General features: G+C 36.1%; 1 protein-coding gene across 2 annotated transcripts in view; it reads right to left on the minus strand.

The window, feature by feature from the left end:
- Window positions 1-20574, minus strand: part of RFX3 (regulatory factor X3) — a 290497-nt gene that overhangs the window by 216463 nt on the left and 53460 nt on the right. The window contains exon 10 of one of the 2 annotated variants that reach the window (XM_036261527.1): window positions 18163-18197. The exons of the other annotated variant lie outside the window; for it this stretch is intronic. Coding sequence (XP_036117420.1) covers window positions 18163-18197 — 35 coding nt within the window. The remainder of the gene's footprint in view (window positions 1-18162; window positions 18198-20574) is intronic. 2 annotated transcript variants of the gene reach the window in all.

Raw genomic sequence — 20574 nt, forward strand, 5'->3', positions numbered from 1 at the left:
AGCAGTACTGCTTACAATAGCTAAGATGGGGAAACAGCCCAAATGTCCATCAGTAGACAAATGGATAAAAAACCTGTGGTACATATACAATGGAGTACCATGCAGCTGTAAGAAAGAAAGATCTCTTATCCTTTGAGATGACATGGAGGGACCTAGAAAGTATTATCCTAAGTGCAACAAGCCAAACAGAGAAAGACAAGTATCATATGATCTCACTTATTTGTAGAATATAATAACATAACAGTCTGAGGAATGGGGTAGAGAGATGTGAAAGTGGGGTACAGACTGACAATTCCCAGAAGAGGGGGTGAGGGAGAGAGAGAAACCACAGAACTTATATGCATGTATGCATGAACAATGGACATGGACAACAAAGCTAGGGACAGGGCGGGGAGGGTGGGGGAGGAGGGAATCAGTGGGGGGAAAAGGAGAAACATCTGTAACAAAAATAAATTAATTAATTTAAAGAAATTAATAAATAAAATGTGAACTTTGATCTGTATCTCACATCATACACAAAAATTAACTCAATCAATTGCAGGATATAGGTCAATAACTCAAACTGCTTTACACGTGTACTGGGGTTAAACAAATAGGTAAATGAAAGGTGTTACTATGTTTCTCCCTGTTGGAGAGAGACATTACAATAAGCAGTGAACTACCTGGAACTGCATTAGAGTCAGTGACATCAGAATGAACTCACATTTAGCTTAATATAGATACAAATAGACAGATGTGGAAGTAACTGCAGATGTGTATATCTATGGGTTACATGCATATATACATTTCCTGGCTCTGAGTGCTGAAAATCCTAAACATAGTGACATTGCATTAGCGGCAACCAGAACATGTAGTGTCCAATCTTAGTTTCTAAATAACATACCCGCGAAAAAGAAATTAGAAATTTTTTGAGAAATGGCTGATTCTAGGGCTGGAGCATTGCAAATATGAGATGAGGTTTAGGCATCTTATGTCAGAATAAGAGAAAGTGCTGGAAAAAGAGAGGGGAGCAAGTCCAAGTGATACAGGAGCCAACCTAAAAGAGCTCCCAATGGCCAGAGCTGGAATAAGTTCAGTGACAAAATAAGTAACACATACTTTCTTTATAACCTAAACTATAAAATAAGTGATTTTAAAATATAAGTGGCAGAGAAAAGACAAATAATAAGTACCATTTAAAATAACCATTTTTTAGAAGAATTCTAATTTTTGTAGATACCCATCTCTAAGAGCTGTAGAGCATAATTCCTTTATCCCTTGAGCATGTATACTTAGTGACACACTTTAAACAATAAAGTATAGAAAGGGTGAAAAACATTAACTTTACAGTGGAGAAACTTGGCAAACATTTCTGTGGCAAGGTAACCAAGGTTAAGTAATACCAATGATAAAACATGGTGACAGCATGTATCCACGTGACCCAGATATGAGGTGATAAGAGGGACATCTCTCCTAAAAAAATCACCCCAGTAGAATCAAGAGAAAAACATCCGACAAACCGAAATTCAGGTACACTTCATAAAATATCTGACCAGCACTGCTCAAAACTGTCAAGATTGTTTAAAAAAAAACAAAAACAAAGGAAGACCTAGAAACTATCCAAGATAAGAGAAGAATAAGGAGACATGAGGACTAAACACAATGTGAAATTCTAGAACAGAAAACAGAAGTGTAATTAATAGTAATGTACCAATGCCAGTTGCTTAGTTTTGACAATCTATTATGGTTATGTAAGATGTTAATAATAGGAAAAAGAGAATGAGAGGTACACAAGAACTATCAGTACTAACTTTGCAACTTTTCTGCAAATCTAAAATTACTCCAAAGTAAAAAGTGGATTATGGATTTAAATGTAAAAAGTAAAACTATAGCCCTGGCCGGTTTGGCTCAGCGGTTGGAGCATCGGCCTGCGGTACAGAGAGACCCGGGTTCGGTTCCCGCTAAGGGCACGTACCTCGGTTGCAGTTTGTCCCCGGCCCTGGTTGGTCGTGCGGGTGGCAGCCACTCGATGTGTCCCTTCACGTCGATGTTTCTCTCTCTCTCTCTTCCTCTCTCTCCCTCCCGCTCTATCTGAACAAAAAATGGAAAAATGTCCTCGGGTGAGGATAAAAAACAAAACAAAAAAAAGTAAAACTATAAAACTTCTAGAAAAAAAATATGAGAAAATATTTTGGACCCTGAGTTAGGCAAAGATTTTTTAGATAAGATGACAACAACACATAAACAGTAAAATTAATAAATTGTACATCATCAAAAATTTAAAAACTTTTGCTCTTTAAAAGACACCATTAATTGAGTGAAAAGATGAGCTGACTAGGAGAAAATACCTGCAAAGCATATATACCCAACAGAGGACTTGTATTCATAATGTATAAAGAACTCTCAAAACTCAATAATAAAGAAAACACCTGATTAAAATGGGCAAAAGGGCTCAGCCTGTGATCCAGGTTTGATTCCCTGGTCAAGGCTCATGCCTGAGTTGTGTGTGGGCTCCATCCCCAGCAGGGGGCGTGCAGAAGGTAGCCAATCCATGAATCTTACATGGATGTTTCTCTCTCTCTCTAAAAAAAAAAAAAAAAAAATCAATGAAAACATTTTTTTTTTAAATGGGCAAAAGATTTGAACAGACACTAGAGAAGATATAATGATGATAAGCACATAAAAAGATGCTCAAAATCATTAACCTTAAGAAGATTACAGTATTATTTACAATAGCCAAGATATGAAAGCAACCAGAGTACCCATCAATAGACAAGTGGATAAAAAAAAGCTGTGGTACATACACTCAATGGAATATTACTTGGCCATAAAAAATAATGAAATGTTACCATTTGTGATAGCATGAATGAACCTAGAGGGTATTGTGCTAATCAGCGGTGGGAACCAGTTCTTTTCTGCCAAGGTTCATAACATCATTCGTGGGCCATACAAAATTATCAACTTAAAAATTAGCCTGCTATATTTGGTCAGGCTAATTTGGTGAGGCATGTGATGTTAGCTGGCATTGATTTCTTGGGCCTTAGATGGCCCATAGGTCAGATGTTCCCAACCTCTGTGTAAAATAAGTCAGTCAATGAAATACAAATACCACATGATTTCACTTATGCATGGAATCTAAGAACAACATAAGCAAACAAAACAGAAACAGATCCATAGATACAGAGAACAGACTGATGGCTGCTAGAGGGGAGAGGAGTTGGGTTACTGGGTGAAAAAGGTGAAGGGACTGAGAAGTACAGATTGGTAGTTACAAAACAGTTACTGGTATGTAAATTACAGCACAGGAAATACAGACACTAATATTGTAATAACTCTGTATGGTGCCAGGTGGGTACTGAAAATATCAGAGGGAATACTTTGTAAAGTATATGACTCTCTAACTACTATGCCATACATCTGAAACTAATACAAAATAATATTGCATGTAAACTTTAATCCAAAAACAATTTTAAAAAATGCAAATTAATACCACAAAGAGAAAATTAAAAGACTGACCATATCATGTGTTGGTAAAGATGTAAAGGAACTGAAACTCTCATACAATGCTGGTGGGATTATAAAATGGTGCAACTACTTTGAAAAACAGTTTGAAATTTTCTTAAATTTAAACATATACCTACAATATGAAGCAGCCCTTCACTCCTAGGTATTTACTCCCCCAACAAAAAAAGCATAAGTCTGCACACAGTCTTGTATATCAATGGTCATAACTGCCTTAATCATAATACTCAGTAACTGGATATAACCCAATTGTCTATCAACAAGTAAATGGATAAAAAAATTATGGTACATCCATATGATGAAATACTACTCATTAAGAAACAGAAATGAGCTATTGTCACATGTAATAGTATAAATGAATCTCAAAATAATTGTGCTAAATGAAAGAAGCCAGACAAAAAGCATACTATATGATTTCATTTATATAAAGTTCTAAAAAATATAAGCAAATTTATAATGAAAAAAAAAAAAGAGTGGTTGCAGGGGGTGGGGGACTGGGATCTGAACTGAAGGGTCAGGAAGAAGTAGAAGAGAATAGAAAGAGACTCAAGAAATTAATGGAGTAACAGTATATTTACTATTTTGATGGCAATGATGGTTTCACAGATATATGCATATATCAAAATTATACACTTTAAATATGTGCAGATTATTGTATGTCAAATATACTTCAACAAAACTGTTTTGTTTTGTGTTTTAGTCAACAACTACAAAACCTGGAAAATCTGAGCATACACTAAGCCTGAAAAAGGAATGGCAGCTTTTTGCAAACAGCTTATGGCACAGCAAATGAAAGGCGAATTAGATTTGCGCTATGTGGCTTCAGGAGAGAACAAGTACCCAGAGAGCAGAAATTAAAAGGAAGCTGAATCAGCGACACAAAAGGAATAGTCTGACAAGTGGAGCTGTCCAAACCCAAAATGAACTGCTTTGTAAGGTTACGGTCTCTCACAGCTGTAAATATTTTAAGCAGAAACTCAACTGATCACCTGTTAAGTGAGGTACTAGGAATAATTCCAACTTGAGACAGTAGAGAATACTTCTTAATTTTTAAATGTACTAGTTAGAAAAAAAGAACGTGTATTTTCCACTTGGGGAGAAATTTAATCATATTTCTCAGACCATAAAACCATCAACACCGCCCTGGCCAGTTTGGCTCAGCGGTTAGAGCGTCGGCCTGAGGTCCAGAGAGATGCAGGTGTGGTTCCTGCTAAGGGCATGTACCTCGGTTGCAGTATGTCCCCGGCCCTGGCCCTGGCTCTGGCTGAGTCGTGTGGGTGGCAACCACTCGATGTGTCCCTTTCACGTCGATGTCTCTCTCTCTCTCTCTCTCTCTCTCTCTCTCTCTCTCTCTCTCTCTCTTCCTCCCTCTCCCTCCCACTCTATCTGAACAAAAAATAGAAAAATGTCCTCAGGTGAGGATAAAAAAAACAAACCATCAACACCAAGCATTTTGAGTGATTTAAAGTATTTGGGAGCATATGAGCAAGGTTAATGAACTCACTCGTCAAACTTCAAATGGGTTATCTTTCACACAGGGAAAGCAATAAAGACTTCAAAAATAGTTTGTAAAAGACTGACTATCCCCAGAAGAGGGGGTGGTGGGGGAAAGATAAACCACAGAACTTATATGCATGTATGTATGAACAATGGACATGGACAACAAAGCTGGGGACAGGGCAGGGAGGGGTGGGGAGGGGAGAATCAGTGGGGGGAAAAGGAGAAACATCTGTAACAAAAATAAATTAATTAATTAAAAAAAGAAAATAGGTTGCAGTTTGTCCCCGGTCCTGGTTGGTCGTGCGGGTGGCAGCCACTCGATGTGTCCCTTCACGTCGATGTTTCTCTCTCTCTCTCTCTCTTCCTCTCTCTCCCTCCCGCTTTATCTGAACAAAAAATGGAAAAATGTCCTCAGGTGAGGATAAAAAAAAAAGAAAATAATACGATCATTAATAAATAACAGAAGAACAAAAAAAATAGTTTATAAAATGTGCATTTTTCCTGTTTTTGCATATAGCGCATTATTATGAAATCTGAGGAAAGGGAGCATTTATAATATTTACTATATAATTCTAAACACTTAGAGATCAATAACTAATAATAACTACTATTTATTGAACATTTTTATATGCCTACAAATTCAAGCAAAACAGTTTGAACACATGAACTATACAATACTGCAAGACAGTTATCATGCACATTTTACAGATAAAAAAACCTTAGGCTCTGGGAAGTTAAAAGGATCTTTAGACTAAGGTTCTGAAGTTAATTAAGTCTGGTTCCAAAACCAGTGACATAAGATTGCCTACTAGTTCACTGAAGCAACCGGCCATATGATGATCACTGCATACAGTCTCTTTCTTCCCTCTCCAAATATTTCCTATAATCCTGCCCAATTTATTCTTCAAAAATCCAAATTTTCTCATTATTCATCCAGCTTCATTTCCTCTAGTGCCTTATAATTCCTTACGAGTAAAGTCTAAACTCATCAACATGGTGAATGGGAGACCTTCTTGCCTACTTTCCCAGCATCATTTCCAATTATTTCTCTTGTATATTCCAGAAGTACTAAATTAAAATACTGGCAAGTCTTACAAAAGTGCAGTCAATTTGTACTTGCTCTTCTAATTTTCTGCGTGCCCTTCCTCTTTTATTTTCGGCCTGATCAAGGAACTTTTATCCTTCCACACTCAGTTTAAATATTGTCTCTTCCATTGAAATCTCCTCTGACATTCCAACACCACTTAGATATACCTTCTTTTACATGCACATCACTTTACTCTTACTAATAATTCTTTGTGAATTTGTATCCTGGAAAAATATCTCCTCAAAAACAGTCATTTGTCTCTGTATCACCAATATTCAAGGCCAATGCCTGATATATGGGAAAGGTTCACTAAGTGTTTATTGAATGAATGGTGGATGGATAAGAAATTAAGTGGATATACTAGCCAGTGTCTAAATTTAAACAATAAGAAACACTTAGGTTTTTTTTTTTCTATAAATAAAAGAAACTGCATTGCCTACGACAGAGATACACTAGTTACCACATTATAACATATACTATACCTTGCTAATTCTATACGATTTTATCCTAAATTATGTCTTAATGGAAGCAACTATTATTATCTAACCTACGTAATTGTGCAGTTCTATTAAAAGTTTATTTAATAAAAGGATGATATATAATTTGATGCAAATATTAATTCTCAAGAATATAAAATGGTTGGAAAACAGGAGATCTGTGAACTACTCCGATTACTTGTCAAGAAGAAGAAAGCCAAAGAAATAACCTTTTTGTGACCTCCTCCTACAAACAAAACTATTCACGGATTTTACCATTTCAAGATGTAACCTTGTTTAGTGCTCTCCTCCTGCAGATAATGAGACATATCCAAAAAAAAAAACAAAAAAAACTCTCACCATTTAAATTTCAGGCTCCTTTCCTCCTCAATTCTTTACGATTTTAAATTAAAATGCTTTTATGCCTGGCCAATGTATGTTTGATTGGGTTCCTAAAAACAGTTTTCATTTATCACTGAGGTAACTTATGGCACATTTCGATTTCGGGGATTCTTTTAGTGTCTCCTCTTGCCCAGAGCTGACATGGAAATTAACGGGGTTTCTATTGGGCACTGCTGTTTTTATATTCAAATAAGACTAGAATTAATTCTTTTTTAAAAATGCAAACTAAAACATGTAATACCTGACTGTTTAGTCAGGGGCACTGACCTTTTCCCCTTAGACTGTCAAATCAAAAGCGACAACAGTCAACACAACCACCGTCCCCCGGTGTGAATTAATCAAAATTATACCTATTGCTTTTGCCAGATCAGCAAAAATATATATTTTTTTGGTGTGCCACAGAATTTTAGTAATTAGTTTACGTGTGCCTTGACATGAAAAAAAAGTTGAAAAATCACTGTTCTAAAGTAATCTTCTGGGTGAAAACAAAGAATTCCTTATTTGTTGAGGAAAATGCCTTCCCTAAAGAAAATGTTCACACATTGAGAAGCCCTTAGTCTCTTGAGAGTAATGTCTTATACATGTAGGTAAAAAAAAAAAGTTCACACCTTGGTAATTCTTGGTAGTTCTAAAATGCTGCCTCATTATAGCAGTAACATTTTGATTTATGCTAAAAAAAAAAAAAAAGTTTCCTTTCTGAAGAACTAAAATGTATTTTTAAAAACACACAGGAAGAAAATGAAGTGCTCTAAAGTATTAAAACAGTCTACAGTAGTGGACATAGCTTTAAAAGGACAAAAGAAGAAGCCAACCATTTTAAACCACATTAAATGTAATCATCTTTTTTCTTTCTGAAACATGATAGCAAAAGCGGGACAATAAAAGAATGGTTTCAGAGCCCAGCAATACAAAGTTATCGGCTGCAAAATGAAAAACCAAAAAACTTAAAAAAAAACAACTTTCAGTTAAGATGTCCATCCAACAAAAGACGACTATTTTCCAAAAGCTGGTATAATTTTTCTCAGATTAGCCTGAGAAAACAGGATATGCAATTTGTTTTGATTTTTCCCTTACTATCTTCAACTTCACTCCCACATTTCCTTTTATAAATAAACTGGTTGACACAAGGAGGTAACTGATTGTTTAACTTATCACATTGTGATCTTTCAAGGGAAACACTTCAGTTCATTCATGTTCAGGCTCCTCTCAACATTTGTTGTCTCCTGCATGCGAAGCTAATATTCCATAAAAGGAAAGGGCACCATGTGTGACTTAAGAAAGAAGTATGAGAGTATGAGAGAATCTAATTACATAAACACACTTCCCTACAGGTGGATATAAATTCAAAAATCTCTGAAATCTCGTCTTTAAAGGCTAGCAGTGCTTTTTTAATTATGCTAAAAGTCCCTTGTCTGCTTGATCTCTCATGAACAATTTTAATCAGGCAAGCCTAATACACTCCGTCTCACAGACAACTTAACAGAGCTCTCAACTATGAGCTAATGGGAAGAAAAGGAACCACAAGCATTTTTATTAAAAGGAAAAAATGGCCAGCGTAGAGATTTGGCCAGCAATAAAGCAAGATTAAATCATGTTTTTCCCCCACTTAGCCTACTTAACTTCAAGAACTATAGACATATAATTAATTTGCTCTTGAGATTTACTCTGTAAATATAAACACACCATTTTAAAAATAAATATGACACCCTTACAATTGTTTTTGTTATTCTTTCCCATTCACAAACGGACTAAATATACTAAAAACCACTTTGCCAGAACCTAAGAATAACCCAAATATTAATCCTCTCCAAAGAAAGAGAGTCAAAAATCATTCTCTTTAGTCTACAGGAATACTGACAAGTTCAAAGTGAATGAGAGATGATTAAAACAAACAAACAAAATCTTCTACACCTTTCAGCCCATTTGCTACATCAGCTTCTCCACTGAGTCCTCATTCTATTCTGAGGCCCTCTCAATACAGCAGCCTACTGTAACCTTCATGTTTCAATTCTCTAAATTATCTAACACTAATAGCCACCATTTTAAACTCCTTCTCTTCACCAATTCAATCCAGAAACTCAAAAATGCATTGGTGGTTGTCCTAGGCCCTAAAAGTTTGCACCTATACTATAATAAATTGGTTCTGTCTATCTTGATCCCCTAAACTGCTTTGAAATTAAAAATTTTATACCCTGGTATGAGTTTACCTCCAATTAGTTACTGTGTAGTTTACAGCATATTCTCAACCCCCTCTATGTCTCATTTCCTTTATCTGTGATACTGTAATTAATAATACCCTCCTTCAAAGACTTGATGTAAGAATTAAATGACATAATACACCAAAGCACAATGTGGACACAATACATTTAAGTTTCCTTCCAACATGTCCCAGATCAGTGTTCCCTGGCTCTCGAGCATAGGTTTTATCACTTTTATTGAACCCTGAGAAGATACTCAGCTTCTCACATTGTCCCTGGCAATCTTTGCCAGCTTCAGGACTCACCAGCAGCCCATGTCCAGACCTTTCTTTTATGATTTCCTCATCTCTTCACTCAGTTCCATCCCTCTTGAGGCTTTTCAGCTATTTTCATACTAGGGCTCCCTGGGCATCTCTGCCTCACTCAGTTTTTCTGTGCTTATTCATTAGAAACCGCTTCATTTACCTTGGCTTCAGTTTTTACCTGCCTGGTTCTCTTCCTCATTAGTGCTGTGCTTCTTACTAATTGCAATCACACACCATAAGTTTAACTTGATGCTTTTCTATTCACATTGATTTAAAAGACTATTCTTTACAGTTAAACTAAGAGACAGAAAATTAAAATAGATTAGGACAAATGATGACTATAGCTCAGAGGTAAAAATTGGCTAATTCTCAGATTACGGTTTTATTTTTTTACAATCAGCATGCATTGTATTCATTTGTCTCTCAGTTTCTGTGATTCATCTGACCTGGTTACTTGATCAGCTATAAAAATTCAACTTACTTAAGTGAAATGGTAGATGTTGAAGAGTAAAAGAGAGACTTGCATAGCAAGGCAGGGCAAAAAATAAAGTTAAGAAATAAACTTTCAAGAATCATTTATCAAATATAATGAACATATCAGTCTGAGGAATGGGGTAGTCCCAGAGACGCGGAAGTGAGGTACAGACTGATAATCCCCTAAAGAGGGAGGTGGTGGGGGAGAGATAAACCACAGAACTTATGTGCATGTATGCATGAACAGTGGACATGGACAACAATCTGGGGAAAGGGCAGGGAGGGAGGGGTAGGGGGAATCAGTGGGGGGAAAAGGAGAAACATCTGTAACAAAATTTAATAAATAAATAAATAAATAAATAAAATGATAAAAAAAAAAAAAAAAGAATCATTCATCAGCCCTGGCAGGTGTGGCTCAGTTGGTTGAGTGCCATCCCATGCACCAAAAGGTCACCAGTTGGGTTCCTAGTCAGGGCTCATACCCGGTTTGTGGGTTTAATCTCCATAGGGGTGCGTGCCACACGCAACCCAATCAATGTTTCTCTCTCACATTGATGTTTCTCTCTCTCTCTAAAAAATCAATAAAAGACATACTTTAAAAATCATTTATCAGTACTAAGATTACAAATATACATGTACAAATTGCTTTAAACTCCCTCCAAAAGAGTTGTCTGATCTATATGCAAGTATCCCAGATTAAGAAAATTTCAATTCTAGAGTTAGAACAGGCTGGTGTCTCTTAGGGAGTATTCTTCTCAAATGACATAAATCAATTAGGACCACTGTCCAGATATTTTAACTATGCTCAATGGTAATTTTTTCCTTTTCCTTTTTTTTTGCTTTACCTTAATATTCTCTTCCAGTTCCCTGTTGGATACACAAATTTAAATGCTCAGTGATGCAAAAGAAATATTCTTTTTTACATAAATATGAATTACGGTACTTGACTTTCATAGATGCTATGCTTGCTAATTTTCCTAATGGAGTATAAAGTCTTTCTAATATCCCCTAAGTTAATCCCAACCTGCTTCAAATTACCATGTTTTAAAGTTTCGCCTCAGATTCTAGTCAAGGCTATCAAGTATATATCAAATTAAGGACAGGTGTCTTTTTTTAAAGTAACAGAAAAGAGTAATAAAATATTTCCTAGAATTTTACTTTAAAAATTCTTAGGATCACTCTATTCAACTCATTCAGGCAAACTTTATATTCCAACAATATTCACAAATAAATTATTGCAATGACCTAATTCAGCACTACGTGAAACAATGGCTAAAACTTTCTTTGCAACTCAATATTTGGCTTTAAAAGAGCTGCTATTACATCTGACACCCAGATCTTGGTATCCAATATCATTTTCCAGTAAGGGGAACAAGGGCTTCTTGAAGAAATAATCAATTGCTAAGAGTGGAGCAGGGACAATAAAGGTGAGTCTGATTCATCCTATAGTGCTAGATATTAAGGAAGTACTCAAAAAGGAGAAACAAAGCAAAACACAACGATGAGGGTATGTCAAAAGTACTCAGGAGCCAATTAAAAAGATCCCAAGGTATAAAGTTAGGATAATTTGAGCAATAAAATAAAACAGTGTTGGGTTATAACCCAAGATATAAAATAAATATCTATTAGGAATCTATACTTATATAATTAAATGGCTGACTAAAGAAATCAATGAGGGAGGAAAACCAAATCACTCATGCAGAAGTATTCCAAATAATTTATGAAGATACTCCACCTTTAAGGAGGTGGAACATAATCCCCACTCTTCCAGAATGGGCTGCACACAGTGATTTCCTTCTGAAGAGTTCTGACTGGAAAAGGGGGGCAAAAGAGTAACTTTATAGTGGTGAAACCTGTTAATATTACGGAATACAGGGTAGGAGGTATATGTAAAGTATACTATCTTCACAAGCTTTCTGTCAATCTGTATCTATTGTAAAAAATGTTTTTTAAAAGTCTTTTGTTTTTTTTTAAGCTGTTATTGCCTCTGGCTTGCTGAAGTGTGATATATAGCTTACCTATAGAAACTCTAGTTAATTTTAGACCACTTCAAACATACAGTTCTTCACAACACTCACAAATGCAGAGGTTGCTTACGCTGCACAAGAATGGAAAAATAAGCAGCATGGTCCTGCATTTGAGTTCTGCTCCCATACAACTATCCATGTGACCATTTTAACCAATTTCCTCATCCGTAAAACGAGGCCAGCATGCTTGGAGGGCTTTCTGTTACTCCTGATCGGGAGAGGCTAAGGTGATGGCCTGTCTGCATTCTCATTACTAACTGTCTCATCTACATCGGCTCCAGTTTTCTCTGACTTCGCCCACCCAGATGTCAACTCAGTGCCAGACCTGGCTTTTCCCAGTTTGTCTCTTTAGACTTTCTGATTATTCTGGAAGATGCAGTGGTTGCCTCTATGTAGGAGCACAGGAGACTAGAGTGGGAGCCAGACATGATTTGCACTGTATATACTACTGGGCTATCTGAATTATTTTTTACTATGCATATGCATTAGCCATTTAAAAACTTATTACAAAAGCAACAAGAAACCTATTATTACTCAAGGATCACTATAGTTTTCCTATTTCTATTTTTGTATCTGCTGTGTGTTATACTGCCTTAGCAAAAAGTAAGAAGCATGGCTCTTGGAGGTAGGTTTAAAATGATTTCATTCAACTTGTTTTGTACCAAATCAGCTGTTTCAAAACAGCATAGCAGTCTTGGAATCAAAAGGGACTTGGGATGGAACCTAAGCCTTGTCTATTTACTAGTTATTTAACCTTCCTACACCCCAGCTTCCTCATCTGTAAAACAGGAATAACAATAACCACACTTCACAGTGTTGTTGAAAAGATTATATAAAAATACATGTAAAGTCCTTAGCATAATACCCGGTCCACCTACTATGGTCATTATCAGCATAAAGGGAAGTCTGTGGGAAGATCTGATTTTTCACTCGGACATTTCTTTTCAGACCTGGATCCAGAAGTAAGTGAGAAGTTTTAATGCCCCTAAAATGCACTTGGTTTTGAGCAATACTGTTTCTAGTACCCTAAAGACAAAGCATTAAATAACTAAAATGAATAGTATTTCCTTCTCTGCACAGAAACATCTTACATCATAAGAAACATGTAGAAGTCACACACTATTGGAAATCTCTTTAGAACAGAATAATTCTTATGGACCATAAAATCAACAAAATATTCAAGGACAATAACATAAAACTTGATTAAATGTGCAGAGTGCTACAACTGAAGTTGTCTTTGAGATTCTGCCAGAAGACTGCGTACATTTAAAATTTTATGTTATATTTGCATCCCTGCCTTTTGCCCTACCTTACTGCAAAAGGGCATGTCACAATAAAAATTAAAATTATTTTCATATGTTACCACTAGTCTTAAAATCTGTGTCTAGGTAAAATACAGGTTAGAGGAAGGACTATAAACATCCTTGGTACTCAATAAATACTTGCTGAATGAATTTTGTATCCATAAATATGTGGATAAACAATGTTACCAAGGCATACTCCTTCCTATGAGTTATTAGAAATATTCCTTTCCTGTCTCAAAAAAGTAGCTAAACAACACATTTTACCCTGATTTCTATTTTAGCATGGTTTTTAAATTAAAGTATTTAAAAAACTAAAGGTGTATTTCCACTCATAGGATCTTTTTGTATTTGCATGGATTCATACACATACATACATACATACACACAGGCAACACTCCACAGCAGAAATATTATGTGTATCGCTATGTACTTGGATGTAATTTAAGATACGAAAGTACTACCTAACCAAAATATATATTTGAAAATTTTTTATGGTTTCTAATTTTTTTCTTTAAGGTTTTGCTACAAAGTTTCTTAAAACTGCCTTTTGTTTTTGAGAGCATACAAAAACGCCCACGTATATCTGATTTTAAACTGCATCTAGCAATCTGACTGCTGCTGGAAAGTCAGAAAGCATGTAGTCACTGTGAACTTTCTGACTATGCCCGTGAGTGAATGCTCCACATCTGGGAAGAGGAATGGAAATCTGAAACAACAATGGTAAAAACCTTACAGAACTATCCATCCAAATAGACTAGGAGCCACTTACGAAATTTCATTCCATTAACAGACTGCCTTGTCCAATAATGGCCATTGTTGACTAATGTTTTTCTCAAATCCTCCATTTTATGTAACACTTCTCACAGTTGGTAAATCATTCATATGTATGTCAAATCCTGACAAAACCTGAGAGCAAGAAGTTGTGCAGTTAAATCAGAGATGGAGAAATAATTGGATTTGTACAAGGTCATCAAGCTAGTAAGTGGCAAAACTCGCTTCATACCAAGTCTTCTGTCCCCAAACACAGTGCTCTCTCCATGTGCTCCCAGCTGATCCCCAGAGCTGAATTCCACCTTCACTGGCAGGTCCCACTTCTTGCAGCACCACATCCCCTGTCCACCCAACTGCAATCTCTCTTCAGGTGATTTAGCACATCCTCTCTGGCCTCACTCCAGTCAACTCCCCAGACTGTAGCCAGAGATATCGTTCCCAAATTTAAATCGAACAGTCTTCTAAATAAGACCAGCAAATGCTTTTCACTGTTTCTAGATACAGAATAAAGTTCTAAGCACAGTCTTCAAGGGCTGAGTGGCCTGAGCCCTCTTCCTGTTCAGGTTTGGAGGATACCCTCTGTGTGCCAGATAGGCTCCTGAGCATAATCACCATGCTCACGCATGCCGGACCACCTTCTTCCCTTTTCACCTAGGCAATGTACTCTCTTTCCCAGCTTAAGCATCACTTCCGGAAGCAAGCCTTCCCTACCATTACTAACTAAACCAAGTGCACCTACTATTTACTCTCAGGGTGCCATCTGCATCTACTTCATTGCAGTTATCACAGTTGCAATTTACATCTACTTATGTAATCATTTGGTTAATGTCTGACTTTATTACAGAATGTCAGTGCATAAAGGGTAAAGATGAGCTCATGTTTTCTGTTTTTAATCCTAATGCCTGGCATACTTTCCACCCATGGTAGATACTTGATACTTTCTTTTAAAGGTGAACAAATACATTAGTAGGCAAGTTCCTTTTGCAGTCTTTAAATCTTTGAAAATAGTATTATTCTGATAATTCCTTGCTCTATACACATATACACAAAATTTAAATTTTAATAAGGAATCCACCCTGAGACTTTGAGATATCCCTTTTATGACAAAGTTTCAAGACATTTCTTAAAAGCTGGAAGCTATAAATGAACACAATAGTATTTTCTCATCAGTACAGAGTATGTACCTTCCTTGTTCCAAACACTGCACTTGTATTTAAAAAAATCTACACCTGGGACATGGTAGTGACAGTTATATCAAAAATTCCCAGGTCGTTTTCATATTAATTACTCTTAAAGCATGTCTACTTGATTTTCAACTAGTATCATAATTTGACAAAACTATATGCAGAGTCCTGTATTAATCACACTATTACAGACAATTTCAGATGGCTAGGCTTTTAAAAATATATATGTTTTTTCTAACGGGCAGAGGGTGGGAATATGAAATAGGGTGGAGGGTGAGATTTCTTTTTTATATGTTTTTATTGATTTTAGAGAGGGGGGGGGAGAGGGAGAGAAAAAGAAACATCATCAGCTTCCTCCTGCATGCCCCCTACTGGGGATCATGCCTGCAACCCTGGCATGTGCCCTGACCAACAACAGAACCACCAACCTCTCAGTGCATGGGATGACGTTCACCAACTAATTCACACTGGCCAGGGCCAGATGGCTAAGCTTTTTTTTTTTTTTTTTTTTTTTTTATCCTCACCTGAGGACATTGTTCCATTTTTTGTTCAGATAGAGTGGGAGGGAGAGAGAGAGAGAAACATCGACATGAAAGGGACACATCAAGTGGCTGCCACCCGCACGACCAACCAGGGCAGGGGACAAACTACAACCGAGGTACACGCCCTTAGCGGGAACCGAACCTGGGTCTCTCTGGACCGCAGGCCGACGCTATAACTGCTGAGCCAAACTGGCCAGGGCAGATGCTAAGCTTTTTAAAAATCCTGATTCCCTCATCCAAACTATTAGGTTTCGCTCCCAGGTTTATGTGATATGCAAATGTTATGGGCATGTTTCATTCAAGTCAGTAATAAAATAATTACTAGGACAAAAATGAAAGAGCTATGTCATGTCACTAGAAATACTTCTCTCCAAGCTCACATCAATCCATTCATCAAATTTTTTCAACCATCTATCCTCATAAAACAATCCCTAATTTGACCATTTATTTCATAAACATATCATGAGACATTTTGTCCAAAACCTTGACAAAATCAACTTACTCATATAAATGGTTAAAAAAAAAACACAAGTTTAACTAGTGAGCCCACGTGGACCCTGGAGGACCACTTCTTTTCTAGGTATATCTTCTTGAACCACTTGTCTAAGGATCAATTAAAAAATTGTCCCAAAGACAGAAATGAAACCCACTAATCTTTTTTTTTTTTTTTTTGTATATGTCCCTAGCGGGAACCGAACCCGGGACTCTCTGGTCTGCAGGCTGATGCTCCAACTGCTGAGCCAAACCAGCCAGGGCAAACCCTCTAATCTTATAGTTGCAGAATTACACTTCTACCATTTTTTGCAGAAATAAAAGTGGTATACACATGATCTTTAGTCTTTTTGGCACTTCTGATAACAGCCATAATTGCTCAAAGATCACCAAACCATTCATTACTGCAAGTCATTTAATCCGAGGGTATTAACTAGATAGAGTATCCAAGAGCTTTCTCATCACTGCCTCTCCTTCCTTAGACTTTACTTCTCTTGCTACTAACAAGAGTCCCTTAACTGCATTTGAATATCATTTTCTGTTGAAGTTGAAACCAACACAGGAGTTCCACAGTTCTGCCTTCACTCCAACATCTAGTATTACACCATCTGGCCCAAACAGTAGTTTATCCTTTTTCTAGTTTTTCTTCATGATCTGAGCATAACATGTGGTAGTGCTCAGCTTCTTTACAAGCTTCAGTTCATTTTAGGATTCAGCTGCCTATATGCTACTCTCTTTAATACTGCTCTTTTATTTGTGTTCCAACCTTTTCTTGCGTATGAGAATAACTGGTTCTATTATTGTATTTCATTTTAGAAAACTAAACACATTCCATTCATTCAATTGATGTTTTATTGCTTGCCAAATATAAGCAAATCACCAAACTAGAGCAAAGTATACAAAGATAACTCTAATATGTTACCTGTCTTCAATGAATTGACAGGAAAAGTTGACTTTTAGGCAGAAATATTGGCTTTATACTACCAAGATAAAAGTAGGTGCTGTGTGAGCAGAGTATAGAGCAACTAGTTCAAGTATGAAAAGGTTACTGAAGTCTTCATCTAGAAAATGGTATTTCAATCAACAAGAGTGATTAATTTCATGTATCTGGTATTTAAGTTGCATAGAGTGCATGAAATAGCCTGAAAATATGGAGACAGCTATAAAAATGCCTTGTAATCTAAGTGTTCAACACATGGGATAAGTAAAATGAACCAAAGTCTCCCTACAAAGTACTATGCAGCAGTTAAAAGAAACAAAAGTGTATACCCCAAAATACAGACTGATCTTTAAATAGTACTGAGGGCAAATGAAAAAATGTCTACAGCATGATATCAGCAAAATTAAAATACATGAACATCCAGCCCAGCCAGTGTGGCTCAGTGGCTGAGCATCAACCCATGCAACAAGAGGTTGCCAGTTCGATTCTAGGTCAGGGCACATGCCCAGGTTGTGGGCCCGATCCCCAGTGAGGGGCATGCAGGAGGCGGCCAGTCGATGGTCTCATCAATGTTTCTATCGCTCCCTCTCCTTTCCTCTCTGAAAAAAAAAATGCACGCACATCCAGTGTTTGTGCGCACACAAATCTCCATGTTTTACAGGAACACAAGCAAATAAAGTAATTCAGATAAAAATATGAGAATAGTTACTTATGGAGAGGAAATATAATAGGGATGAGAAATCAGAATAAATGAATTTGTTTAAGGGTATGTATGTAGTTGACATCCACAGATATTATTATTTATTTTTTAAAAAGTACAGTTTTCCTGTGTGAGAAGTTTTAAAGTCTAGGAATGGCAAACATCTAATGTAATTTTTAGAAAACAGATTTTTCTCAGTGTGAAGTATACAACCCTGAATCTATAGTTTCTTCTGGAGTTAAAAGCATGAGTTTATTACCTTTTTCTCCACATGCTGAGTAGGTCTTTATCATCCTGTAAGAAAAGAATAAACTGCCAATAAGTAAAGATGGATGCAGAAGTTTTGAATAGAGATGAAAGTGAAGATTGTGTTGTACAAGGAATCAACTGCCACAAATAAAATCAGTATCTGAAAACTCAAATTTGACTATCTTCTGGGAATATTATTTAAAACACTCTTGCACTGGGGTAGATCCTCGGCTAAAAATAAATGCAAAGGTTTTACACCAAGTTGAGTTTCTGTTCCATTTTCTTATAAGTGTGCCAAAGAGAACAATGAGAAATTAAAACAAGTCTCACTATGTCTTGAGAGCTCCAAGCAGAGAGCTGTGTAATAAACTCGAGCGCTATCACTTGAGGAATAAATCTTACATTACCAAGAACTGCTTCGTCTGTACAAACAGACTTTCTATAGAACTGGAACTGAATGCTACAGGCAAGGCGCCAATATTTTAAAATTCCATCAAGTTCTAGTGCCAGGTGACAAATGTTGGCTGTGACACGACTTATGCAACACATTTCATCTAGTCATCGTAGAATCAAAGGAATCTTTCCAAAGGTTCTCTTTCAGATAGGCAGGGATGATTTCTATCCCAATCACACTTGTAAAAAGTGGAAAATACACCTGAGAAGTTCAAGGACATGATCCTACTGAATAAATTTTGAGAATAAAAAACTTAAAAACATAAAACTGGCACCTGTATGGAGTAGCCCTCTATTGTGAAGACATTTTTTCATCTGGATGCACAAAGCTAATTCAAAAGCAACCAGAATCAAAATATATATAAAAATTATAAGTGATATGTGTAAAGAATACACATGATCAACAATACTCTCTATTTATATAACCTTCTATTTCCATGGACATGCTCATAAGGGTCAGATGTCTATTTTCCCTTTTTGGTTTGTGCGTCAGTAATTTGACAGGGAATCTTTTCCCTATGACTCTTCTCATTGAGTATCATTTCAGCCCCTATTTAGTTATCCATCAACTCATCCTAATATCTTCTTACCTACTCGAATTAGAATAAGGTCTATTTTGATAGACAGTGGAATTTAAAAGAGGGCATTTTCTAATAATTATATTAATGTAGTTTTATTTTTCAAATATGATTACCTAAGGAAGGTAATCTATATTATTATGGGTGATGAAATATGGATACTAGTTCCTTTCCTCTTTATAAACTATGTGCTGCTTTTAGAATCAAGAAAAAATATTTTAAATAACTATGTAGTGATATGATGGGAGGAAAACTTTATTATGACAAGGTCTCAATTTCAAAAGACAGCTATATATCAAAGAAACTTGGTCTGGGATCTTCCTCTTGCCTTCTCTCATTATCCTGGCTTGCAACCCAACTTAGATATGAGTGCACAGACTCACTAGCTTTGTCATGGGGTCTATGACAAAAAGAACAACTGAAGACACGGGCTGAGGAAAATTCAAAAGTTATAAATCAGGTATCTTGAAAAAACATTAAATCTATTCTGGGTTCTAAAATTATATTATATTATACTAAAATGCCAAGTTTTCTTATAATGAAACATTAAAGTTAGCACCTTATCAATTTCTGCTAAAGACTATATGGCTCCAAACAAACAAATATTCTTGTACCTCCATATGCTCATGCATGAAACCAAGTAATATTTACAGTATCACATGATAGATTTAACAATATTGTTTCAAAAAATGTCCTTGTTCAATAAAACAATTATCACCCTGATATTTGCCCAGTTTTCCTCTAAGTTATACACTGATCAAATAACATAAACCAAACATTTTAAAAAACAACAATATAACTTTTAATATTCAATTTTACTATTCTTAGCATTATACTTGAAACTAATAATGAAGTTATGAAACCTGTTCATGTTATTTATTCACCTCATTCTTTGTACAACTGAGGCAGGATTCTACAGAATTTCAGAGCTGGTACCTTACCTCTCATCTTCCCAGGCTTAAGAGTAGTGTTAGGGGCTAAAAAAGTCTCAGACAATATGTCATATCACAAATTACACTAAGATGTGATAGTAGTTCATGATAAGCTACACACGTGCACTATCAAAAAGCTCCAGAACACTGCTCACTCTTTTGATTTCTAAGTATACATACCTCTATTTCTAGTTTGCTACTTTGATGATCATTTAACCAATCCATTTCCTGACAAGCAAGATATTTTTACTATATGTGCAACAGAGAACTACAAAATCCTTCCAATGCTTCTATTATATTTTCACTTTGATGTACTATTCCCAGAGAATGACTTTTCTGGTAAAATCACAGGTTATCATAATTGACATAATCTGACATTTCCCAGTAGATTATAACATCCATCCCTGAGATTTACTATTTCTATATTTTCTTTCTTTCACTAATATTTTTTTAAAACAT

This window comes from Molossus molossus, unplaced genomic scaffold (genome assembly GCF_014108415.1).
Source record: "Molossus molossus isolate mMolMol1 unplaced genomic scaffold, mMolMol1.p scaffold_m16_p_14, whole genome shotgun sequence".
Taxonomy (NCBI): Eukaryota; Metazoa; Chordata; class Mammalia; order Chiroptera; family Molossidae; genus Molossus; species Molossus molossus.